This window comes from Anas acuta, chromosome 3 (assembly GCF_963932015.1).
Source record: "Anas acuta chromosome 3, bAnaAcu1.1, whole genome shotgun sequence".
Classification (NCBI taxonomy): domain Eukaryota; kingdom Metazoa; phylum Chordata; class Aves; order Anseriformes; family Anatidae; genus Anas; species Anas acuta.
Window position 1 is genome coordinate 889,330 of NC_088981.1, and position 25,372 is coordinate 914,701.

The window sequence follows — 25,372 nt, forward strand, 5'->3', positions numbered from 1 at the left end:
CCATCCCCTTCTACAGTTTCTTCTTGGGCCCATTCAGAGTTTACTCCTAGTGTAACGCTGAAGTTAGGAAGATGCTGTATGAGAAGCGCTTCTGGTACTTACCAGTTTGTAAAGCATGGTGATAGACTAATGCATGATGTGGCAAAGTGCTTGAATCACACATAACACAGAGTACTAAGTGCTCTATTTATACTGCATTTATATTTAGCTCTTACCAGAAATGTGTTTTAGCCATCTGTACTCACTAGGCTTCGGTTTGCATCCTGGAGCCATCTCGGTGCACACAGGCTGCATGCCTGGTGGAAGAAACGAACTAGCACAATGAATTGCATGTTGGTGTCCTGCCCATGGGACCACATGGCAGTCGGCCCAAGAGAGCAATCAGAATAAAACCCTGAAACACGTCCAGCGGGGGTGTCACATCCACTCCACTGTCTGAACTGTTTGCTGATATAGACAAAGCCTTTGAGATTCATACAGATAAGTGCTGAAATTTTGCATTAGTTGATTTAAAATAAGGACTGCCCTTCTTCAAAAAATGAGAAGAAAACAACGTGAAGGATTCTCAGAAGTATTTTTTCTTGTTGTTTTGATTAGGGGAGGAACAAAAAGGCACCGAGTAATTTCTGAGTGTGCGAAGTAGTAAGTCAATTCCTGCTTCCTATTTTGAGGGGAACACCTGAAGATTCAGATGTTGCTCTATTATATATGTCAACTTTCCAGCTATAACTGGGAAGTGCATATGTAAGATAAGACTTTGCTGCTCAGTCACGGTTAGAGAGATGTACTTCTGGGCATCTCCACAACCAGATGTTTAAGAGAAAAGCCTTGCAAGGTTACCCAGTAACCATGTAGAAGTTTTTGAGGTACCCCCGTTGGCATAAGTACCTAAATCTTGTGTAACGCCCTGTGCCTATTAAAGTCTAATTTTTTTTTTTTTTTTTTTACCAAAGAAATCCCTGATGCAAGAACCTAAGTCTTACTGATACGCAGTCAGACAGAAGGCTCCCAAACACACAACAGCAAGGAGTGAAGGGGGTCAAGTTGCCATTCAGTAAGGAGCCTTGGAAAATTCCGCCCACAAACTATAAAAGCAGATAATACCACTGGACGTTTCCGTAGCTGTTCTCTTCAAACACACTCATTTATGCTCACGTTAATTTTTTGTACTAGCTGTTCAAGCTAAACGCTTAAATATTTTGAGCAGTATAAACAACATTTGCTTCTTTCAAAGTAACCATTGGGCCTTTTCTGCTTAAATTCAATTCACACATCATAATACTCTGTACTTCAGGCTAAAAGTGATGTATTATTCAGTGTCATTTAATGAGAGTTTAAGCAGAAATGCCACAGTGGATTGTTTAATGACACAGCTCTAATAAATCTCACAGCATAATAGAAAAATTAGAAAAAAGAACATTTGATGTTTCCAATATTATTTTTTAAAGGACTAGTTACTGATATACATTTATTACACATAGCCTGGATAATAAGTGATTAAACAAGAAATACATTTTACATACAAAAGCTGGTTTTAAAACAGACTGTCCAAAATGGAGCATGATCGTTCATTAAGAGAAAAACTAGACTGCAGTGCTGTCCAAGATGTGCTGGGTCCCATACATTAGCACACTGCAGTTACATTTAAGGGATTCCACCTGAGGCTTTTGTTCATCATGCGGACAGTGAGACTTATTTTCTGCAGGCTTGAAAAAAAACAGAAAGGAAATGTGGCAGGTAGTGAGCATGGCTGAGAGGGACTAATGCTACTCAGTACACTTTGCAGCCTAATTAGAGGACAAATTGTGTGCTTTTTATGAAGAGAGAGCAAAGGAAAAATGAACGCATGAAGGGATATCAAAGCACTAACATCTATTTTCCTTACTAGAATTAAATGCTAACCCCAAGGTACCCTGGTAAAGCTGTACTTTCACAGCAAATCAATACCAATGGTAGACCCCTTTAGGTGACTTACAGTTTTTATATATTAATGTAGTTTTAAGAAGCAGCTAACTTGCTAATGAAGAGCTACGTTACTAAGAAACCCCACGTCCAAATTAGTAAGTAAAGGCCAGTCAGCTGAGTCTTACCACACTAATTTGCAGTCAAACATTGCTGATTCATATTAATAATTATGCAAACCATTATGAATGATTGAACTCTGAATTCATAAGCAAGTAATTAGAGAAAAGCAATCATACCACTCCACACAGCATATTTGTTGATTTTGTGAGTCAGATTTAATTTCCTTTTAATTGTTTTTCAGAATACATTACATGTGAAATAGTCTTATGTGAAAAAATGCAATAAACCTTACGTGAGGGTCAGCTATAATTTTTCTGTAGAAAGAACAGACAGCAATGTTTTTATATCAGATCTAAAAGGCACAAAGTTTAGAAAGTTTAAAGAGTAGCATTTAGTGACAATGAGATACACAATAACTGCTACTATCTAGTAAAATAAGCACTGGTCACCAATTTGCAGTGCTGAAATAATGGAGAATGTCTCTATGTGGTTACTGAGAATAGGAAAGGACTGCAGCATTTCAACAGGAAGCAAATGCTGCTAAGATTTGTTTTCTAACGGTGACTCCAGGTAATGGCACTTTATTGTAACATTTCCTGGATATTAAAAATGCAGAAAACAGAAGTGATTTATCAGTCATGATGGATAACTGGCCTTTGCAAAGTGAAGGTGCTGGCAAGCAGTAAACACTGTAAACCATGACCTACCATTCCTACTGAAGTCACCATGTCTCTGCAGTAACCCCAGTGTGATGCTTGTGTGTGTGTGTGTTGTTTGTTTTTGTTGTTTTGTTTTGATTTTCTCTTTGTTTTGATTGGGGGCTGAGCTTTGCCCGCTACAAAGGCTTGAGTCAGTGGCCATTCTTCTTGAGCAACAACTGAGAGATTCGTTACACTGCACTGTTTTTTGCTCTTTCAGCTGCAAACAAAAGGGTTCGATAAACCAGAGGTTTTAAACCAGTTGTCTTCCAAGTGGAAGGCTTTACTGCTTCTGTTAAAAGTAGAAAAAAAAACAAACACAGGCTTTCTGTCTATGATTTACTTACCAAAAAGGACAAATGAATCATCAGCCTATAAGTTAATGAACTGCATCACTATTTTGTAAATATCCCTAACACAGTAAATCATAGATCCAGACTCATTGTCCATAAAAGTACTGATTTCACTAATTACTGGGTCAGAGCAGTAATAGTCCCAGATTAATGAATTCAACAGGAGTAACTCAAATGCTTGGGCAAATGGGTGTTCAGTGAGTGGAACTATAGAGCAAGGAGTTAAATAGCATTCTTGCTATTAGCATGCCATTGTTCCAACTTGTGCTTGATTGTTCAGCAATTTTAAGTGAGTTTTAAGAAACTGCAAAACAGAGAACATTGTATATTCTTTGTGATTAAGAACAATGTTTTCAAGTGCTTCATTATGGGAGTTAGCACAAGTTGGTCTTGATTTTTACTTACATATGCAAGCTGTCTTTCCAAATTATTGGTCAGTTGATATATAGTAGGAAATGCTCAGTGTTTATGGTATTTGTATTGTCAGCAACTGAATTTCTACTCTGATTTCTGGTCCACTTGTACAAGGTATAGCTACAAATATTCTATATCTTCCACTAGAATCACAGTATTTTTGTAATCGATTCTTAAAAATATCAATTATTTTCCCCAAAACAATGAATCTTCTCTTTTCCTGGCAAGATGGGACATTTCTTCTTATACATACTTCTGTCCATCCCAACAACAGTTTCCTCTCCCTGCTCCTTGGAGTGGAATTCCCTGCTCTTCATAGGTACTTGTGGTGTAACTGTAGTATACTCAAGCCCAGGTCAGCTGAGCAACTGTTTAGTTTTGTCTGTGTTTGTCGTTCTGGATAAGTTTGTGTCTGTAATTGCAGCACCTTTCCCTTACTGTGGCAAAATTTAGCAGAAGGAATGAAGTATGCTGAAGCAAAGGCACGCCAGCAGTAGGGTAACTTTTTCCATCACATGCTAAAAGCACCAATGAGAAAGTCAGCTTTCTTAAATGGTCAAAATCATTTCAAGTCTGAAGAATCTAAATGTGTTAAAAAAATATTTTGAATATTTTGAAGGCTTAATATTTGACAACTGATCAAATTGGAGCTGGCAGGGTTCATTGAGAGGACTTTAAACTAGGTAAGAAGGGGGATGTGGATGAAATGAGGCTCATTAGAGATGAGCCAGAGGGAACAATGTCAGGGCTGGGGGAGAGAGCAATGGCCCAGCTGAAGTGCATCTACACTAACGCACGCAGCATGGGTAACAAACAGGAGCTGGAAGCCATCGTGCAGCAGGCAGGCTATGACTTGGTTGCCATCGTGGAAGCGTGGTGGGACCACTCCCATGACTGGAGTGCTGCAATGTCTGGCTATAGGCTCTTCAGAAGAAACAGACAGCACAGAAAGGGTGGTGGTGTGGCTCTCTATATTAGAGAGTGTTTTGATGCTGTGGAACTCGAGGCTGGGAATGCTAAGGTTGAGTCCCTATGGGTTAGGATCAGTGGGAAGGCCAACAAGGCAAGCATCCTGGTGGGGGTCTGTTACAGACTGCTGAACCAGGATGAGGAGACAGAAGAAGCATTTTATAAGCAGCTGGCAGAATTCGTGCAATCGCCAGCACTTGTTCTCGTGGGGAACTTCAACTTCCCAGACATATCCTGGAAATACAATAGAGCTCAGAGAAAGCAGTCTAGGAGGTTCCTGGAGAGCATGGAAGATGCTTCCTGATGCAGCTGGTTAGTAAGCATACTGGGGAGGTGCCCCGCTGGACCTTCTGTTCACAAACAGAGAAGGACTGGTGGGAGATGTGGTGGTCGGGAGCTGTCTTGGGCAGAGAGACCATGAAATGGTAGAGTTCGCTACTCTTGGCAAAGTCAGGAGGGGGATCAATAAAACTGCTGCCTTGGACTTTTGGAGGGCTGACTTTGAGCTGCTCAGGACACTAGTTGGTGGAGTCCCTTGGGAGGCGGTTCTGGAGGGCAGAGGAGTCCAGGAAGGCGGGGTGCTCTTCAAGAGGGAAATTGCTCAGGAGCGCACTGTCACCATGTGCCCAAAGACGAGCTGGCATGGAAGAAGACCGGCCTGGCTGAACAGAGAGTTGTGGCTAGAGCTTAGGAAGAAAAAGAGGGTTTATGACCTTTGGAAAAGAGGGCAGGCCACTCAGAAGGACCGTAAGGATGTTGTGAGGCTTTGCAGAGACAAAATTAGAATGGCCAAAACTCATCTGGAGCTCAATCTGGCTACTTCTGTCAAAGTTAGCAAAAAATGTTTTTATAAATACATAAACATGAAAAGGAGGACTAAGGAGAATCTCCATCCTTTACTGGATGGCGGGGGAGGGGGAACTCAGTGACAGGAGATGAGGATAAGGCTGAGGTCCTTAATGCCTTCTTTGCCTCAGTCTTTAGTGGCAAGAGCAGTTGTTCTCTGGGTACCCAGCCCCCTGAGCTGGTGAAGGGGATGGGGAGCAGGATGTGGCCCTCATAATCCACGAGGAAATGGTTGGCAACCTGCTACAGCACTTGGATGTATGCAAGTCGATGGGGCCAGATGGGATCCACCCAAGGGTACTGAGAGATCTGGCAGAGGAGCTGCAACAAGTCCTACGAGGAGTGGCTGAGGGAGCTGGGCTTTTTCAGCCTGGAGAAAAGGAGGCGCAGGGGCAACCTTATTTTTCTCTACAGGTACCTTAAAGGAGTCTGTAGCGAGGTGGGGGTTGGTCTATTCTCCCACGTGCCTGGTGACAGGACGAGGGGGAATGGGCTAAAGTTGTGCCAGGGAGGTTTAGGTTGGATATTAGGAAAAACTTCTTTACCGAAAGTGTTGTTAGACATTGGAACAGGCTGCCCAGGGAAGTGGTGGAGTCACCATCCCTGGAGGTCTTTAAAAGACGTTTAGATGTAGAGCTCAGTGATATGGTTCAGTGGAGGACTTGTTTTATGTTAGGTCAGAGGTTGGACTGGGTGATCTTAGAGGTCTCTTCCAACCTAGAGGATTCTGTGATTCTGTGATACAGTGATACAGTATCATTCAGAGATAGCTGATGCAGCCTGGAAACTTTTGCATTTCAAGGATTACATTTCTTTAAAAAAAAATAACCCAAGAAAAATGGACATCTAATTTGTGACTTCACCAGTAAGTGTGGGAAGACGTGGAGACAAACAAAAACTTTAATCACAGATTCACAGGAGATGAGCTTACCAGTGACTGCTTTATTTTATGTCCTAAAAAATGCATGCCGCTCTGACAACCAACTGCATGTGCTTACAGTGCTGGATGATGGAAGATGCAACATTGAGCAGAGTGCCTCTGACCTGAGCAGGACATAAAGCAGGTCATTATTGACCTATAGGCTGCTTTGTTATGACACAGATGTGATTTCAAGAGATCCATATGGATCCTAGCTATCTAGAGGCATTTACCATAAGTTACAAAGGGATGCAAACCACTTCATAGATCCTTTGTGAAAGAGTCGGGATAGCAGGAGGCAAGGAGTTCAATTTGGTTTCATTACTGTTGCCATAAAAGTTTTACATAACAAAAGAAGACCAACAAACAGCATCACACAACATCACCCAAAACTGTGGTTCAAACATGCCAGTGGTCTACCACAGGATTCTCCAAAGGCATTCTCACAAGGAACCGGTGCACAGCTGCCCTCTAGGCTGTTGGAATCCTCCCTCATCCCAGCCTCGCAGCAGAGAAGTCACCAGGAGCGCAGGTGGGGCAGCCACAAGCATCCAGCTGGCGAGGTCCTTGGCTTCAGTTCTCTTAGCTGGGTTCTGCACTAGAGCCTTTCTGTCTTGGCACGTGCACTCCTTCTGGTAACCTGATGAACTCACCTGCAGGCAGTGACTGCTCCTTCGTAGTTTAATGAGCTGTTGGCTCTGCACTCCTGATCCACAAGGTGTGCCCCAGACCTGACCACAGTGGCACCAGTTACTTCTGCTGTCATCTGCCTCGTGGAAGCAGCAAGAAAGGGAATGGACGTAATTAAAAACCTATTACAGTCCTTGTATTAAAAAGTAAACCATTGGGTTTTAAGTTATAATTAATGAGATTGACTTTCAAATTAAGAGGAATCAGAAAACAAGCTTTTTTTAAAAAAAATTGGTTTCTAATTTCTTTTTGCTACTTTTGATACGTTCACATCACTGCTCTTAGTTTCTCTTTCCGCTGGTGATTTTTTTTGGAGAGAATTTCAAGTGAGATTTTCCAAGAAAAGTGCCAAATATGAAAATGACAAAATTGGCAACAATCTTTATAAACGTATCTTTGACGGTATGCATGGGAGCTACTTGGGCCTCACTTTGTTTCATTTTTATGAAGGGAAGCCCAACTTGCAGAAGGTTGGAAAATACTGCTGTGGTGTGATAAAACTGGTCTGTATGAGTATTACAGTTATGCCAAGCCTGCAAATGGTAAGGATGATTAGCGTTTTCCCCATGAGGAAAGACTGTGAGACCTGGGTCTGTTCAGCTTTGAGAAAAGAAGAGTGAGAGGGGATCTTATCAATGTTTACAAATATTTTAAGTGTGGGAGACAGTGGGATTTGGCCAACCTCTTTTCAGTGGTTTGTGGGGACAGGACAAGGGGCAATGGCCACAAGATAGAGCACAGGCAGTTCCGCACCAACATGAGAAAGAACTTCTTCACGGTGAGGGTGACGGAGCACTGGGACAGGCTGCCCAGGGAGGCTGTGGAGTCTCCTTCTCTGGAGATATTCAAGTCCCGTCTGGACGCCCACCTGGGCAGCCTGCTCTAGAGAACCTGCTTTGGCAGGGGGGTTGGACCCGATGATCTCTTGAGGTCCTTTCCAACCCCTACAATTATGATTCTGTGATACTGTGATTAAATCAGAGTAGATAAGCTCAGCCTGCAGAGCTGGTCTTCACCCTTCTGCCATTAGTTTCTTACCACGGGACTTCAAATTATTTGTAAAACTGTAATTATTTACATTTTTTTCTTAACTTTGTGTTGCTTTTTTGTTTTGGTTGTAATTGCTTCTTATTTGAAGGCTTCTGCTTCAATCGTTAAGATTTCCTGGCTTTCACATCGTGCAGTCAGCGGCACACCTCATGCCTGCTGCACCTGGCTTACCTGACTGGACCGTTGCCAGAGGTTGGCACCAGGTCCTCACTGCCTTTGAGAGGACACATCGCACAAGTGTGGCCACTTCAGAATTAACTTCCCTCGAGGCAACAGCATTGTTCTCTGAAAGTGCTGTGTAGGTGCAGATGAACTGCAGAGTAAAGCTCTCAGACTGAAAACCATTTCCATGCATACTCCATTTTTGCTTGCTAGCAGTAGCCAACTTTACCTATTTTTTGTTGTGCTGTATCTCTTCAAAAGTGAAATATTCCCTGTCTTTTGTACAGGATGCCACTAAATATTTTCCTCCTTCTTCCCTTTCATCTAATATAGGCTATATATGACAAATGAGGCAGAACAGACTTAAAATATTGTTTGTCAATGAAAGGCAAGAACAGCTCCCTAGCAACAAAAAGGATGTCGCTTACTGTCTTCAAAAGGAGACCATTTCATCCCATCTCGTTACAAATGCCTTCCTGTGATAGCTGCTGTAGATATAAAAGTCTGCCAGCAGGGGATCCCCGTTAGGAAGTGACCAAGTTTGAAAACCTGTTATGCTTCTGGCAAACATTGTCATCTTGTACATATTTAGCCTGATCACTCTGGCAGGTTATGAAAGACTAAATGGTGCAAACATGTGGCAGATGCCGTTCTCATGATAGTTGAGGAGCCTTTGAGCCTCCGTTGGTAGCATGCCAGCTTCATCTTGTATACTGAAGAGCATTATACTTTCAAACCTTCTACAGCTTGCCCTGAGGGACTGCTGCTAAATTGGTAATAAAATTCAGAATGAGCCTCAGAAAGTTGACTTGTTGGTTTGGCTTCGATTTTTTTTCTTCTCATTATTAAACTTTGCTTTAGCAGCTATACATAGATCTGCTTTCTCAAAAATACCATATGTCCTTTTAGAAAGGTGATTAGAATGGAAAAAATAATAATAATTAAAAAAAAAAAAAAGAAAGATAAAAATGCAGAGCCAGCACAGCAACAGAAGTGTTTCTGTGAAGTACCTCTATAAATTGCCTTTGATGCTTACGTTTCTTCAGATGAAGGGAAGTAAAGGAAATCAGGGAGTAAAGGTTGTTTACTAGTAGCTCCTCTTGGCAGTCTATCTGGAAAATGCAAACAAAGCATTTTCCAAAAAAGGGCATTTTATTCACATCAAATATTGTAAATTGGTGGCAAATTTAATTTTTTAAGCTCCAAATCTGGGAACAATGACATGAACTGGCAAAAAAATGCACTTAGTGGCTGAACTGGTGATGGTAGCAGCAACATAAAGCATCCCTGAAATATTTTATAAACATTATTTAGTGCGACATCTTGGTGAGGTAGGCGAATGATGTAATGAATGTAAGGCAGTTAGATGTGCCTCAATCAAGAGATGAAATCACCATTAGGGTTAGAATTTGAACCCGAATACCAACGTATAAACATAAAATGTTTGGCTGGTGGAACAGAGCATATCAGTAAAACTGGACAGCCTTTAATTATCTTAATGTATTCTTATATAACACACACACTCACACACCGCCCTTCTCCTTGCTTTGCTACCTAATTTTGACATTAAGTTAAAGGTTTGGGTTGGGTGGGGCTTTTCTTCTGAAACTGAACTTGCTTCAATATTTGGGGAATATCCTGTTCTCTCTGCACCTTACAGGTACACCATTACTTAAATTAAGATACTTGAAGCTGAGCTCTTTAGCACATTTCATATCCAAATGACCAAGTAGCATCAGTCTTGGTCACATGGTGCCAGAGACTCGGAGGCTGGGCAGGATTTACCGTAGCAAGAACATGGTATTTGTAATAGCGTCAATAAATATTCATACTGGGAAAACATCTACCCAAGAGCCCCACTGTGCCAGACACTGCAGATCACATGTAGAGGCAGCCCCAGCCCAGACAGCTGACAATACAAAGTGAAATGCAGATGAAGGGGACACAGTGAAAAGGGAAAAAAGAGCTTATCATGAGATGAGCGTGTAAAAAAACACACTAAGTTCTGCCAGGTACACAAAGTGTTGTCAATTGTGCAGGTCATTAATGAGAGCTGAAGTTTCGTTCAAGAAGAATGAAACTTTTCATTCAAGAAGAATAAAACTTTCTGAGAGGCAGAAAATATGGCAAATTGACATTACAAAAACCTTTCTTCTGCCAAAAGGAAAAAGCACATTCGTTTTCTGTAGAGACAGATAAGTCAGACTTATTAAGCTTACATGTCACCTTTTAAGTTGCTTTTATGCAGATGTTCACTTATTGACCATGCGACTGCATTGAGCAGTAGCGCAGGTGCACTCCTAACAGCAGTGCCAGCAGTGCCACTGACTTCCCAAAGAGAGCAACATTGGTTGTGGCCACGCAAGTGCACCCCTCATAAAGCCTCCCGGGTGACCCCGCTGACATCCGTTCAGTCGTTCTTTGGGTGAGCCTCTGGTTAGCATTAGCAAGACATACACATGCACAGCATTTTGTGAAACTGTAAAAATTATTTTTCCTTATAGAGGCAACAGAAATAATTCACAGCTCTGTAATTGAGCTGCCTCACATTGTATTTGCAGCACTGAAGTTCTACGTCGAGTCATGTCCTCGCCATCCTTTTACTCCTTTTTCACAGAAGAATGCTGTCATGAATGCTGTCAGTGGAAGAAAAAGTTACAAGAGCTTCCTCCTAGAATAGCCTCAATTTAGCTTCAGCACACTACTGCAAAGAACATATTGCAACACTGTGGTGGCCTGTTTTTCTGGCCTTTATTAATCCAGAAACCTTAATGATGAACAACATTTGTGTCATTGTCTACACAAATTTAATTTGTTTATGCAGCAGTTCAGTTAATCCTGCAATCTGCTTTTCTCAAATGAGGACAGATAATGGAGACACCGTTCTTTACAGGTCTTTGGGCTTTTAAATTCTGATAAAATCAGGATTCTTCACTGGGTCTTGCCACAGCTCTGAATTAAGCCACTTTAAATGTAATTACTGAAGCTGGCTGTACATCAGGAACATCCATTAAAAGAATTGATTGACCATGCTGTTACGGGAGGCATTTCATGAACAAACGATCATGATGGGTTCAGAACTGTAATTTATAAAGGCAAAAAAGCAGGTAAATACTTTATTAGTGGTTAATGAGAGGTTCACAAGATAACTAAATTTCTTCTTTTTTAACCAGCTACTTCAGGGAACCTTGGTCCATGGCCATCTATCACGATCAGTTTATTGATCTCAAGAAGGAACTGCGCCAAATCCTGCTGTCGGAACAGGTAAGAAAAATGACCAGTGAGTGCATTTTATTATTTGGACAATTTGTTAGTGTTGTTCACTTTGGTTTCTTTCCCCATCCTTCTCCTAAAGTGCTGTGTTTCTGTTTAGCTATTTCCTTTGGGAAACCTGAACAGATCCTATACCTAGCCAAAGGGGTTTTACCACATATAGCATACTGTTTGGTTTCATTGTTTTGGCACATTTTTAGATTTGTCAGTAGAACTTTTCACTAAATTGCTTTGTTTTCCTGCACAGCATTTTTGCATTACACGTGCAGTTTAGTAAAAATATCCAGGAGGATCTGGAGGCTTATTTTGTCCAGTTATCACTTTAAAAAAAATATCCTAATAGGAACACACTAAATGCCATCCTAAACCTGTCTCAGTTGAGGCTATGAAAAGTAGATTTTTCAACATCTACACATAGGGAATGGCCTTTGTAAATAAAAGAGTCATTTTTTTTTTTCAGTGATAGGTGGATTTCCTCAATAAGAATTAAAATGTTTGCTAGCGCTGTTTACAGCTTTAGCCTTCGTACTGTAGACAAGAGGCATAAAGCCTCAGTAGTCTATAAAAACCCCTGCTCGAAACCCAAGCCCACAGCACACAGTGAAACAACTGCTGTCTGCAACAGATTTCCAGCCACCCAAGGACCGCCCCACCCCAGCACATTTCTTGTTGCTCTCAGACCTAATGGCAGCCCAAATCCTGATCCTTCCAACCTGCTCTTAGGGACCACTTGGCCTTCCCTTTCCTCATGTTGTGTTTGCTTTTGTTTTATGCAGTGAGATTCTGTGTGAATGCAGTGTTTTTAAACATTCACTTACAAAGTTTTTAACTGCAGAAAGCAAACAGAATCAACTATGGACAGACAGAGGCTGACAAAAGCAAGGGATGCTGCGTGGACGGCAGCCCACCTGCTCACAGGACCCAAACTGGTGTGCTGTCTTGTGTCACAGCTGTAATACACAAATGCTCAGCCCCTGCCTCCTCCCAAAGGGCAAGATGCAATTTTCCTCCTATTGTCATGATACCGACAATGCCTCGGTACAGTTTTTTTTTTTTTAGATTCTCTTGAAAGATACCTATAAAAGAATACAAAATGAAATTCTGTGCAGAATGGGAGGCCTGATGAGAAGTGTTTCTCTCGCCATCACTCAACCACATTTCACATGCTGTAAATGTGAACAACTTTAGAGAAAGGGGAATTGGTGTCCTACAAATGTCACTATTAGAGATTTGCTTGCCTTACCCTTTTCTAGTGGCAGCAGACCTGACACACAAAAATAGTCCCACTGAATGCACCAAAGGCACCTCTATGAGCCAGAAACACAGATGACAGTAACTGCATCTGGATGCAAATTTGGCTTGGCTTTTTGTATTTTTGCTTGGATTTTCTTCATGGTGAGTTTAACAATACTTCTTGACTGCCACTTTTGTACACTTTCCTCGGGCGCTCCTCCCTGGCAAGCTCCCAGAGGCCCGGGAGGTAGGTAGGGAATACCTCACACGTGCCTTGGGACTGGCTCGGTATTGCTGCGTGGGGCAGGAGACCTGCCGGCCGTGCTTCCTGTTGCTCATTGCTCAGCTCACTTCGGCACGCAAACAAGCTAGTAATGAAATGTAAAAGCGAGGAAAAAGCGTGTCTTCCAGAGAGCTGGGCGAAAACCCCGAGTAAACACGCAGCTCAGCCCTTTCCAGTTAGGCTTTGCACAGAGCCTGCTGAGCGCTGCCGCCCCGCAGGTGCCCGAGCCGCCCCCGGAGCGCCTCGCGGACGAGCGGCCGCTGCCCCCCGAGCCCGTCCTGCGCTACCTGCGCCGCCACCGCCCGCACCTGCCCATGTACGCCCCGGCCGCAGGTGAGCGGGGCGCCGGGGGGGCGGCGGGACGGGCCCGGCTCTGAGGGGAGAGGAGGGGAGAGGAGGGGGGGGAGCGGGGGCGGCGTCTCGGGGGCAGCCCCCGGCGGGGGGGCGCGGCGCGTGCCCGGCGGGCCGGCAGCTGTATGCTAATAGCGGGACGGGACCGGGCGGCACGGGGGGGGGGGGGGGCGGCACGGGGCGGGCAGCGCAGCCCGTGGGCCGAGCCCGACCCGTGTCGCTCGGCCCGGCCCGGCCCGCCGGCGCCCCCCCCACCCCTCCCTCGGTGCCGGTGCCGGAGCGGCCCCTCCCCCCCGGCCCTTTGTGCGGCCCCGGGCTGCGGGGCGCAGCTTTATGCTAATGCCGCGCACAAAGGCGGCCGCGCCGGGCCGGGCGGGGGGTGCCGCGCGTGCCGCCCGCCCCCGCCCCCAGCACCCCGGCTGCTGCCCCCCCACCCCCCCCGGCCGCCACCTGCGGGGCGCTGGGCCCGGCCCGGCCCCGGGCTGCGGGGCGCGGACAAAGAGCCGCGGGGCGGCCCCGGCACCTGCCGCGTGTCCGCGCGGCCCGGCAGCGGCGCTCCCAGGTAGCGGCCGCCCCGCGGGGCTCGGCTCGGGCCCCCGCCTCCCGGCACCCCGGGCCCCCGGCCGGCCCCGCACCCCCGGGGCCGCGGCGGGCGGCACACAAAGGCCCACGCGTGCCGGGGGCGGGCCGGGCGTGTGCCGCGCCGCGGGGGGGCGGCCGGGGGCCCGGGCTCAGGTGCAGCCGCTCCGCCCGCCGCCGCCGCCCGCCGCGGCGCCGCTGATTGGCCGCGGCCGCCGCCGCCGGGCCGAACAATGGCCCGGGCCCGCTTAAAGGCGGCGGCGGCGGCAGCGCGGGGCCGAGAGGGGAGCGAGCGCCGCTGCCGCCGGGCGCGGAGGCGGCCTCCCGCGGCGGCGCCGCCAAGATGCCCCGCGGCTTCCTGGTGAAGCGCAGCCGGCGGCCCACGCCCGTCTCCTACCGGGTGCGCGCCTGCCGCGAGGCCGCCCCGCTCCCCGCCGGCGGCGGCGGCGCCCCGGTGCCCGCCTGCCCCGCCGCGCCGCCGCCGGCTCCGCGGGACTCGCCGCCGCCGGTGCCCTTCGGCACGCCGGATGCCGCCGTGCAGGCGCTGTACAGCCCGACGCGGCCCGTCAGCAGGGACAAGTACCTGGAGCGCGGCTTCAGCCTGGGCTCGCCCGTCTCGGCGGAGTCCTTCCCCGCGCCGGCCGTGCCCAGCACCATGGACCCGCTGCTCTTCGCCCCCGCCGAGCTCAAGCTCTGGGCCGCCGCCGCCGCCGGCCACGCCGAAGCGCCCGCCGCCAACAACGGCCCCGGCCTCGGCGCGGCCCCCGCCGCCCCCGGCCCCGCGCCGCCCCCCCCGGCTGGGGCTCCCCCCCCCCCCGCCGCCGCCGCCGCCTCCGGCCGCCCCCAGCCCGGCAAGCGGCCGCCGGGCGCGGCGGAGCCCGGCAGGCAGAAAGCGCCGTCGGGCAAGAAGGCGAAGGCGATCCGCAAGCTGACCTTCGAGGACGAGGTGACCACGTCGCCCGTGCTGGGGCTGCGCATCAAGGAGGGCCCGGTGGAGGCGCCGGCCAAGGCGCGGGGCGGCTGCGCCCGGCCGCTGGGCGAGTTCATCTGCCAGCTCTGCAAGGAGGAGTACGGGGACCCCTTCGCGCTGGCGCAGCACCGCTGCTCGCGCATCGTCCGCGTGGAGTACCGCTGCCCCGAGTGCGACAAGGTCTTCTCCTGCCCCGCAAACCTCGCCTCCCACCGCCGCTGGCACAAGCCCCGCGCCCCCGCCGCCAAGGGCGGCCCCGAGCCGGGCCGGGCCCCGGCGGAGGAGCCGCCGAAGGAGGCGAGCGGCAGCGAGCGGGACACGCCGAGCCCCGGCGGCGGCTCGGAGGCGGGCTCCGAGGAGGGGCTCTTCGAGTGCCCGCGCTGCGCCAAGCGGTTCCGCCGGCAGGCCTACCTGCGCAAGCACCTGCTGGGGCACCCGGCCCCGGGAGCGGCCCCGGCCCCGGCCCCGGTCCCCGGTCCGGCCCCCGAGCCCGCCGCCGAGGTGCCGCCCGCGCCGCCGCCCGCCGAGTGCCGCCTGTGCCCCGTGTGCGGGGAGACCTTCCCCAGCAAGAGCAGCCAGGAGCGGCACCTGCGCCTCCTGCACGCCGCCCAGGTCTTCCCCTGCAAGTACTGCCCGGCCACCTTCTACAGCTCGCCCGGCCTCACCCGGCACATCAACAAGTGCCACCCGTCGGAGAACAGGCAGGTCATCCTGCTCCAGGTGCCGCTGCGCCCCGCCTGCTAGAGCCGCCCGTGCCTTCCCGGCCCGCCGAGCGCCTCCCGCGGGCTGCGCACCGGACTCGCCGCACCGTTAGCTTTAATATGGCTTGTGAACTGCTGGAATCTGGCTTTACAGTTACTTTTCCGGGTTCTCTTTCTCTCTCTGTCTCTCTTTTTTATTTTCTTTTTTTTTTTTCTTATTTTTTTTTCCGCTTTTTCTTTTTTTATAAATGTGAACAGATCAAAGCGCTTCAGGAGAAATGAGAATTTCCTTTAGTGTAGCCACAAATGCCTTGACTCTGCTGTTGTTGGTCTCCAGAAAATGCTGTAGAAAATGCCTTAACTGTGACATGCCAACTTTCTGTTTTTGTTTGTTTTGCCCTTACTAAGGTAGCTCATGAGTTGACTATTTGTATATGTTGGTTTGCGTAATTATGTTATTTATTTGTTATTTATTTATATTAATTATGAAGATTGATATTATTTGATTGCAGATGTTCTAATGCGCTTTTTTTTTTGTCTCCCCCTCCTGCCATTTCACTGTGCATTTCAGAAGATTTTTTTTCTAAAGGGATCTGCTAAAAGGTTTTAACTTTTATACCTAGAATAACACACAGTCTGAACCATTTTATCCTGTGCAACCGACAGCTCTTACTTTTAGATGCAATCTCTTTTTCTACACACATTATTTTCTTAACTGTTAGCTATTTATAGAGTGCTTCGATAGAACTGTTTCAACTGTATAATTATTTACTATTCAAATAAAATATTTTCAAATTCAGACGTGCCCCCACTGCCTCCTGCTTGGCCCAGCCAGGGGAATTGGGGCCGGACCCTGCCTGCCCTGTCGGAGGGCACCCCAGTAGGTACTGCGCTGCTCTGTGCTTTCTGATGAGATTAATTAAAAGGCAGATATGGGGGGGGGGAGGAGGACGGGGGAAAAGAGCGAGGTGAGGCAGGCTGGGTCCCGGGGGGGCTGACAGGGATAGGAGCCCCAGGTGTTGGCCCCCAGCCCGGGTCAGGCTACAGCCGTCCGTGCACTGCGCGCTGTGCTACGGCAGGCGAAAGAGCCATGGAAGAGTGGTGCAGGGGAAGCAGAGGGAGGGAATGTGTGTATGTGGCACGTTTGGGGGAAAGGGTGAGCAATTGGAAAGGTTCTGGCATGTAGGAAGGCTCCTGGGAAGCCTTCCTGTGCGCTCGGAAAGGCAGGCTCTGAGGCTCCCTAGGACAGCTGTGCCTGGTGAGAGGCAGCCACGCGTGTGCAGGACCCACCGGGGCCCAAGCCCGCTGCCCCATGGGGGGCTCTGCAGCACCCCCAGTAGCTTTGGGGACCACTCCAGCTAGGAGAGGCACAGCCCAGTGGTGTGAAAGACCTCAGGGCGACGGCTGGGGCAGATGGAGCAGCAAGCAGGGTGCTCCACTCACCCTGCGGGCTGGGGCACTCAGCCCTGACGTGTGGTGGTGCACCCACTTTGCTCAGAAAGTAATTTCTTCATCTTTTTAGCGAAAAAAAAATATAAAATATTAGCATGACTGGGGAGGATGCACACTGGGCCAGTGTAAGCCCTCTGGCAGGCTTTGTGGTGCCACTGTGTCATCTCTCCTTCCAGCAGCAGAAGCCTCGGAGCCACCCTTACGGCGTTATGGCACACAGCTCTGTGCGGGAACGATGGGCCCAAACCCCTTGTCACTTGCTGGTGTGCTCAGGGCCTGGCATGGGCTGAGGGCATGGCTCAGGTGTTTGGTTGCTCCACGCTGGGGACAGGAGGGCACGCAGCCACCTTGGGCATGGTGCTGCCTTCAAGGCATTCATTCACCAACCTGTTCCTGCTGGGCTTGCTCACCTGGAGGCTATTGCCTGAAATGGGGCTGCTCTGCCTTGGGAAAGGCAGGCGGCCATCTGGAGATCCCCAGCTCCCCAGGAATGCTCCAAGTATTTGTTTGTTTATTTATTTTTGATATAGCTTTTATAGGAAGAAAAAGATAGTTGCTGAGGTTTTTCTTTGTTTGTTTTGGGGTGCTCTTTTATTTTTTTATTTTTTTATTTTTTTATTTTTTTATTTTTGCCTTGTTTAGTCGGGCCAAAAAGCACTGAAGCCACCAGGCACTCACTGTCTCCACTCCTAGGAAACCAACCTTCTTACGCCAGGACTGGCCTCAGGTCTAGGCAGAGCTGTGGTTTTAGCAGAAAATCGATACACCGAAAATGAGTGTAGTCTTGATAGCCTCAGAGCTACAGGCAGCAAAACATGTTTGGCGAGAAGTTTTGCTTTGCTTTTCCCTGTTCCTCGGGGCCTGGAAAGCCCCAGGGATGGGTCCATCACAGCCTGCTGGGGCATAGCTTCCCATGCACCGGCAGTGCCACTTCACCAGGTGTCCAAAGCAGGAAATTTTTGAACACACGTTGAAGCCCTCCTGGGCTGCCGGGCACTGTTCCCAGATGAAAGCCCAGTGCATCCATCAGAGAGTCCCAGAGGATGCACGTCTCTTCAGCGGCATCCCAATGGAAACCTTTGTGCTGAAAACTTGCTCCTTATCAGTGTCAATTTCCTAATATTCAGGAGAATTCTTTCCTGCCCAAGCAGGAGCCAGATCAAATCTGTTGGAGCCAGAAGAATTTCCCAGGTTAGCAGGGTGATGTCAGGGTAAGCATCAGTACCCACGCTTTCACCGCATCTGCTGCTGGGAACCTCGACTGCTGAGGGAAGCACGGGCAGGGGAGGCTCGGGCTTTGGGGAGGAGGAAGGAGAGAGGAAGCTTGAGTGCTTTGTAGAGTGAGGTCCTTTCACAAATCCCCCGTGAATCTGGGGCCTCGCTTTTGGAGTCGCAGGGCTATAGAAGTCTTGGCAGAGGTTATGCACCAGGGTTTCACCCCTTGAGAGACCCAAGCGGCGTGGCTGAAACCCAAGCTGCAGCTGCCACGCACAGCAGCTTCTGGGAATGCAGGTGTTGCCTTCCTGGTGCCATCTTCTCACCATCCGGCAGCGAGGAGTGGCCAGCGCTGTGCAAACAAAGCCTTCTGCTGTCAGCTAACAAATCAATTTGCTGATGGCTCTGAATTCATCCAGCAATAACAGGTTTGGGCACCTCAGAAAATGCTGAGCCTACCCAAAACGTGATCTCCAATTTTTTGAGGCAGGTACAGAGGTCATCAGCTTTCCGTGCAAATGGCCATATATGTTTGCCTGTTTTGCAAAGCTCTGGATCTGGCCCCCTCTTTGAGCACACAAAGAGTTGAACACATGGTCTGAAATGGATTGTTTGCAAACTGAAAGGAATCAGGGAGATTAATTACAGGAACCTTCAGGGTCCTGAGAAATGCAGCTCAAACACCGTCACTGGAGCGTGGGCATACAGCTGGTGATGAGCTGGAAAGAGTTTTCCCTGCAGCGTTGTCAGCACAAGAGGCGGTGCAGCTAACAGGGAACAGCTGAAATGCTCTGTAATTAGATGATCTTTAAGGTCCTTTCCAACCCAAACCATTCCATGCCGCTAATGCCACCGCTCGCCTGCGCGTTAACAATTGTGGTGCCGACAGCACTGTAAAGTAGCAGCCGTTAATGCTGTCCGTGCAGCAAAGGAGCAAAGGGCTCTGGGACAGGGCTTTGGCTTCAGATTTCAGTTTCCTTCCCCACACAAACCTGCTTAAAAACTGGTGTCAGTTTTTAATGAGCAGGTGAGCGGGGAAGCTGCTGGAGGTCCCCCCAGCACTGGTGTGGTGGCACGGACTGGGACTGGGTGATGCAGGTGGCGGTGCCATCGCTCTGCTCTGCCACTGCCCCACATTCCTCACCCTGAGCTCAAACATCTCGCATACTGCCACACCGATAAAGGAAAGGGCCTCATTATGGCCGTAAATGGTTTTAATTAAAACTAAGTTTACAATTTGCATAACAAAGGTCTGCCTCGTGGAAGGGTTGGGAAGGCCATGCTAGTATGGCCTTCCACGTTGCAGGTGGGGGCACCAGGACAGGGCACTGTCTGGCTTTTCTTTGCATTTTTGTTGTGAGGTGTTACTGAACGCGCTGCTGGGAAGCACCACCGAGTCCCAGCACTGCACTGGCCCTGCCACGACTGTGCAGGACGCCCCAGGAACTTTCCAGAAAGTGGCTCCCAGCTGCTGGGACTTTGGCGTGGCTCCTGCCAGGCGGCCTCCTAGGCTGGGTAACTCACCCATTATAGGCAGCAACAACAAAAGACCTGCTGGCCTTGAAGCTCAGGGAGCACAGAGCCCTCCCTGTTTGTCACCTCGGCTCCAACTTGCCATGTGCCTTATCAGCATCCTTTGGGCCACAGTGGCTTTAGACAAACTTAGTTTTTTAAATCGCTGCCCCTGTGCCAGGCACTGGCTCACAGCAAGCCCTGCACAGGATGGCAAAGCCCCGGGCAGCTGATGTAGCTGCTGCTGGGGTGCGCGGGGAAATGCTGCATTTCAGCCTGAGATGCAGATTTTATTTATTTATCAGGATAAGGACCCAGGTCATCATTTCATTTGCTAATTTTATAGTTTTTCATGTATATGAATTAAATCTATTCCAATAACAGTGTAAAAGAAAAAAAAAAAAAAAAAGAAGGGAAAAAAACCCACCTGCATCCAATGGTTCCTTAGATTCGGACCTAGAAAATTTCATACATATAAATGAAATTATAAAACTGACTAGATGCTAGCTATAGAATTTATTCTGTATAATAAATTATAAATATGTAAATTGAATGAAGATTAGATGTTCATATATAAAATTTATCAATATTTGTATACGTTGTATTATGCAGTATGGCACATGAGATATATAACGTGTATTAGAAATTATATGTTGCCTGTTATATAAAACTTGTTATAGAAAGCATATTATAAAGCACTGTATGTAGTATATATGTATAATTATTTATACTTTATTATTTAGATAATGAAATATTTTCTTATTATATAATTTTGTATGTATTAGCTTTCTAAGACTATATTGTTTAGTGTATAGAGTGTTCGTTATAGAATGCACTGTTTTATATGTATATGCACATATTGCATACGGGGCATATACATGCATGCACAATGTATGTACATTATATATATTATGCATAATCTATCACCTATAGTCTATGTATTGTCCATATTATATTGTACATTGCATCAAATATTCTATGATGTATGTTATACTTTCATTATATGACATATATAGTATCAAGTATTATTTTGATAATTAAATATAATCTATGATGTGTTATTTATACATTACTGAGATTATATAACCATGTATAACTTTTAGTAAGTACTTATGCTTTAAAGAAATATACTACATATAATATGCAATATTGTAGTTTATGTAGTATATGCAGAATATATTATAGTCTATACAGCAATGTGTGTATGTATAGATGTAATATATACATGTATATATGCATATCCAGCGTATATGTGTGTGTGAACACATGCATAATATAAATATACTAAAAATAAAGTAATATAATATACAATATAAATATTGTATATGCTTTCTGCAAACCATAATATATTTGGATAAAACTAATAAATATTTGTATAATAAAATTTAACATTTTATTGTTACATATATATTAATAATGTACAAAGAATATAAAATTTATTGTACATAGGACATTTATACTACATTACAGTGCATATTTTATAATATATATAATTTATAGTATATTATGTATGTCATGCTCCTGCATGCTGGCCAGCGGGTGCAGTTAGGGGTACAAATGGGGCAAGTGAGGCCTTTACCAGAGTCGTTTGGATTAATTCTCCATTGTGGAAGAGAGCAATTCAAGAGAGAACTTGGTTGTCCCTTCAGAAAGAGCAGCAGACATTTCAAAGCTGCTTTCGCACTGCCAAATAATCCCGTATCATTCCCGCTGGCCTAAGTGGGTGTTAATGCCTGAGCACCCCCAACATAATTATGATGGAGCACACAACCCCCCCTTCGTTTTTGTAAGTGATGTCTCTGCAGAGTAGAAAATTGCCGTAAGAAACATTGTTTTTAATGTCCATGCAAATTCCCAGCAATGGGGCATTACACAGCTTAGGAAGGGAAGCCTTGTCATCATGCATTTCTTGCAATGAATGGTGTATAAATAATATCTTCTGGGGTTTAGTAATGCTCTGTAAGTATTATTAGCAAGATGCTGCAAAGCCCCTTCAGAGGAGGCTGGTGATGATGTGTGTTGGGAGCATGCTCAGCCACCGAAATACTGCTGAAGTGCACGTGCTGGCCAAGTGCCGTCATGAGTGTGCCAAAGCATGAGGTGGGGAAACTCTACTGACAGCAGTGCTGCCTATGTTTAACAGCAAAGTCTTTTGCTGGGGAAAGACCAGCCAGGTTGGCATCAAATGTTCTGAACCGCAGCAGTCACTCTTAGATGTGTTACTAGGTGGCCTTGTGATCCCCTTTGCCTTGTATTTCAAAACCCAGGATAAAACAAAAGCCACCTGCTGTCCACCAGAAATAAACCATTTGGTAAAAGTACAAAACCTTTATGAGAAGATGCCAGAGGGTTTCAGCAGGATGTCTTTCAGGTGGGTTGGTCTCTCCCTGTCCACAGGTGAGCGAAGCACATTCCTGAGCAGACTGCAACAAGTGCTCACTGCAGCAACGCAGCCACAGGGCCTTGCTGCACACCGCATGCACTGGGCTTTAGCCCCAGATCCTTGACCGGGTTTGAATCAGACCTGAAAAACCATTAGGCATGCAACATGGTGACCCATGCAGGGCAGTTCGTGCTTCCCAAGCTCACGTGCTGCCCCTGGGCATGGTGCGGGGACAAGAGCCCCTTGGGAACGGCCACTGCCAGTGGCAGCAGCCCCAGTGTCACAGTGCTGCTCGCTGCTCTTTAAAGAAGAAGCTGTTGTGAGCTCAGGGCTGTGAAGTTTCTGAGGGGTAACAGGACAACTTTGTTGTTGTTTACTTTATGGTACACAACTTCAGCTGAGTTTTCACAAATTAATATTACTTTTTTTTTTTTTTTTTTTTTTGACATCAGGAAAACACTTTTTACTGGTGTTTTAATTCTTCTCTGAAATAGAGATGTGTATTGCTCTAAAGAGAAAAGTCTCACTTTATTCAGAATGCTTTTGAAATTATTTCAGACCATTTATTAGCTAACTAAGAACAAGACAGCATCACGTATTCCATCATGAAAAAAATAAATTAAAATATGTTTTATTTTCCATTTTACCCCCACACAATCAGTAGAAATCAAAACCAAAATGTGAGGCAGAAAATCAAAATGTCAGTCAAACGCTTGGCCAGCGGGCTCCTTCCCTGCAGGATTCCTGCGCTCACCTGGATCCCAGGCATGCCAACTGTGCCCTGCACCCGCTCGCTGTGTGCCTCAGCTCCCACCCTGGATGGTGAGTGCCCAGCCAAAGGCACGCCGTGGGGATGTGCCGCCTGCAAGCTGCTTCACAAAGCTAACAGCAAAAATGTCCCATGAGCTTGGTGGTACTGTAGTTGTGACACAGTGTTCCACATTTACAGGGAAGCACTGCAGAGAGATGATGACGCAAAAACAGGCGGACACTCAAGTTAACACATAAGTGGAAGTGCAAAAACTGGTGGCCCAATCATGCATTTTGCTTCACTTAAAAATCAGTCCCCTTCACTTCAGACAAATCACATTAAGTTCGGAGATGTTCACTTAAATGCTGAGTAGCATAATAACCAAAAATTGAACAAAAAAGCAACAAGAACCAGACCTGAGGAGGAACAGGAAGGCCAGCGGTATATCTGTCATACTGGACAGAGACACTGATGTTCAGAACACCCAAAAACCAAAGGTAATGCAGATGAGCTTTACCGCCGCCTGCCCCAATCATCCTCATATGAAGAGTGGCTGGGGGCTCTGGGCTGCACGATGCCAGCCCCACCACGGCCACCAGAAGGTCCTGCGTCCTGCGGGGGCACTGGGGCTCGTGCTACTGTGCCCTGTTGCGTCTCGCTGGTGCAGCATCTGCCCATTCCTGCCTTTGGTCTGGATGTCTTCCTCATGCTGCCTGTTTGCATTCATGCAGTACATCTTCTGGGTTGCCGTTTTTATAATACATGTTTTCTTAAGGTATAAAAAGTTTTCACCCCTGGAAACATATGATACATGTAGTATGAAATACATTTCCTATTCAAAATAAAAGATTTGCTTACTACACAAAGTGCCAACAGGACACTACATGTCCTTGAAAACCTTCAGATTTATTTTATTCTAACTAAGTGGAGATGTTTCAATTTGCAGATTATTGCCCTGATGTGAAAAGGTGAAGTGGTTACCTCAGAAGTATACTGTCTCACAATTATTCAAGCCCTGGTGAGTAGTCATAGCAGATGTGCAGCATTTGCTCTTCAAAAAGAAATGTGGCTATTTTTATTTTCCACACATAGTGAGCAGTTCACATTATGCAGCCACCACAAACATTATTGGAAAGGACTAAACAATCCTGAAGCTAAAGCCAGTGCTGAGAAAGAGGTCTTTTGGCTAAAACACGTGCAAAGATGTGAAATGTTTGTACCAAGCTGGCACCGTAGCTGCTGACTAGCGGCTGATGCCTGGCACAGGGTGCTGCCACCCCCAGCCCTCCCTTTGCCACAGGCCGGCATATACTGAGCATGCTGGAGAGGAGCTGAGAAGCCTGGATCGCTGCGGTGCTGAATGCACCGAGCACAGGCTGGAACATCCTCAGCTTCAGGATTTTGCACAATAGGTAGTGATGGATGACCTTGAATAAGATAGCATGATTAAGCAGAGCGATTTCAGTGCAGGTGCTGCCATTTGATGAAACTGGCAGCACCCTCCTGCATTTCAGATCAATGGCTTCTCTGATTATTACTAATTCTTAGCTACATGCACAAAACCTGCATTGGATGACTACTGAAAACAGAATTGGAGCAGAGGTTGAATAGATACTGAAAAGCACCTCAATCACTCACCCACACTTCAGAGGAGGAGGAGATTTGTAACGTCTAGTCATTAGAAAACTCTTCTCTACTTAGACAAAATTCCCTAATACACAATTATGTGTTGGACGGAATGACTACAATCAATGCTCTGAAATTACATTAGGTAACTGGTTTCAGCACTGGTTTGTGTCCTCTTGCTGCGACAGCTGCCTTGCACACAGGTGCCAAGGGAGGAGAGGCGCATGCTGCCGGGAGGGCTCCCCAGCACCGCCATGCTCCTCGCAACAGCAACAGTCAAGAGAGCACATGGTGATAGCCCAGGTGATGTTTGGTCATCGAGGATGGCTACGTGAATACATACAACGATAATTTTACAGAGCAAACCCCTTGCCCATCCCCTTCAGCACACGCTCATCCCGAATTTCAAGTTCTGTTGGCAAAATACATGGCTCGATACATGTTGAGGTCTTTAGGGTTCCTTGAAGGGGGTGCAATCCCACAGCCCTTCAGCTGGAAGACTTGCTGAGTGTGCTGGCGGAGCGGCGAAGCTTCCCAGAGACTTTGCTCCTGGCGGCACGTGGCAGCGTCGGCGAGGTTGGCTCCGCTAGCTCTATTCCTATGGTGACAGTAAGGTCGGCGCTTGCGCTTGTGGTGAGGCAGCCTGGAAAACAGAACGGGCATAGAGAAGGTGCCTAAGAAATGAGACAACCTGCCTGCAACCTGTGTTTGCAGCTGAACAACTGCTTTGCAAAGGGCAGCCCCTCTCCACCTCCTCTTCCACGTTACTCAGGGCTATGACAGCTGATCTGAACATTTATGTTAGAGACTCTGCCCAGGCAGCTGAGGGGCTGCACCCTGTGTTTTCACGAGAAATTAGTGGTTTCTGTGCTAGCTTCCAGGCAGAGCTGGTGTGGGACTGTGAGTGGCCCCCGCAC

At 47.4% G+C, this 25,372-nt stretch overlaps 3 protein-coding genes across 12 annotated transcripts in view; 2 read left to right on the top strand and 1 right to left on the bottom strand.

The window, feature by feature from the left end:
• CFAP61 (cilia and flagella associated protein 61) overlaps positions 1 to 13,793 on the top strand; it is a 103,468-nt gene extending 89,675 nt beyond the window's left edge. Inside the window, exons 25-26 of one of the 2 annotated variants that reach the window (XM_068675151.1) lie at positions 11,300 to 11,390; positions 13,134 to 13,793. In XM_068675151.1, the coding sequence (XP_068531252.1) occupies positions 11,300 to 11,390; positions 13,134 to 13,292 (250 nt within the window). In that variant the 3' untranslated portion in view covers positions 13,293 to 13,793. Of the gene's footprint in view, positions 1 to 11,299; positions 11,860 to 13,133 lie in introns of those variants that run through there. The other variant, XM_068675150.1, reaches the window with a different exon arrangement.
• A 155-nt stretch (positions 13,794 to 13,948) lies between these two features.
• INSM1 (INSM transcriptional repressor 1) lies at positions 13,949 to 16,315 on the top strand. The gene is given in 2 exon segments (XM_068675152.1): positions 13,949 to 14,183; positions 14,186 to 16,315. Coding segments are annotated over 2 exon segments (1,479 nt in total). The 5' UTR covers positions 13,949 to 14,078; the 3' UTR covers positions 15,560 to 16,315.
• Positions 16,316 to 22,616: 6,301 nt separating this feature from the next.
• Positions 22,617 to 25,372, bottom strand: part of RALGAPA2 (Ral GTPase activating protein catalytic subunit alpha 2) — a 142,198-nt gene continuing 139,442 nt past the window's right edge. For 8 of the 9 annotated variants that reach the window (XM_068675158.1, XM_068675154.1, XM_068675153.1 and 5 more), the window contains one exon: positions 22,617 to 25,098. In XM_068675158.1, the coding sequence (XP_068531259.1) occupies positions 24,944 to 25,098 (155 nt within the window). In that variant the 3' untranslated portion in view covers positions 22,617 to 24,943. The remainder of the gene's footprint in view (positions 25,099 to 25,372) is intronic. The other variant, XM_068675156.1, reaches the window with a different exon arrangement.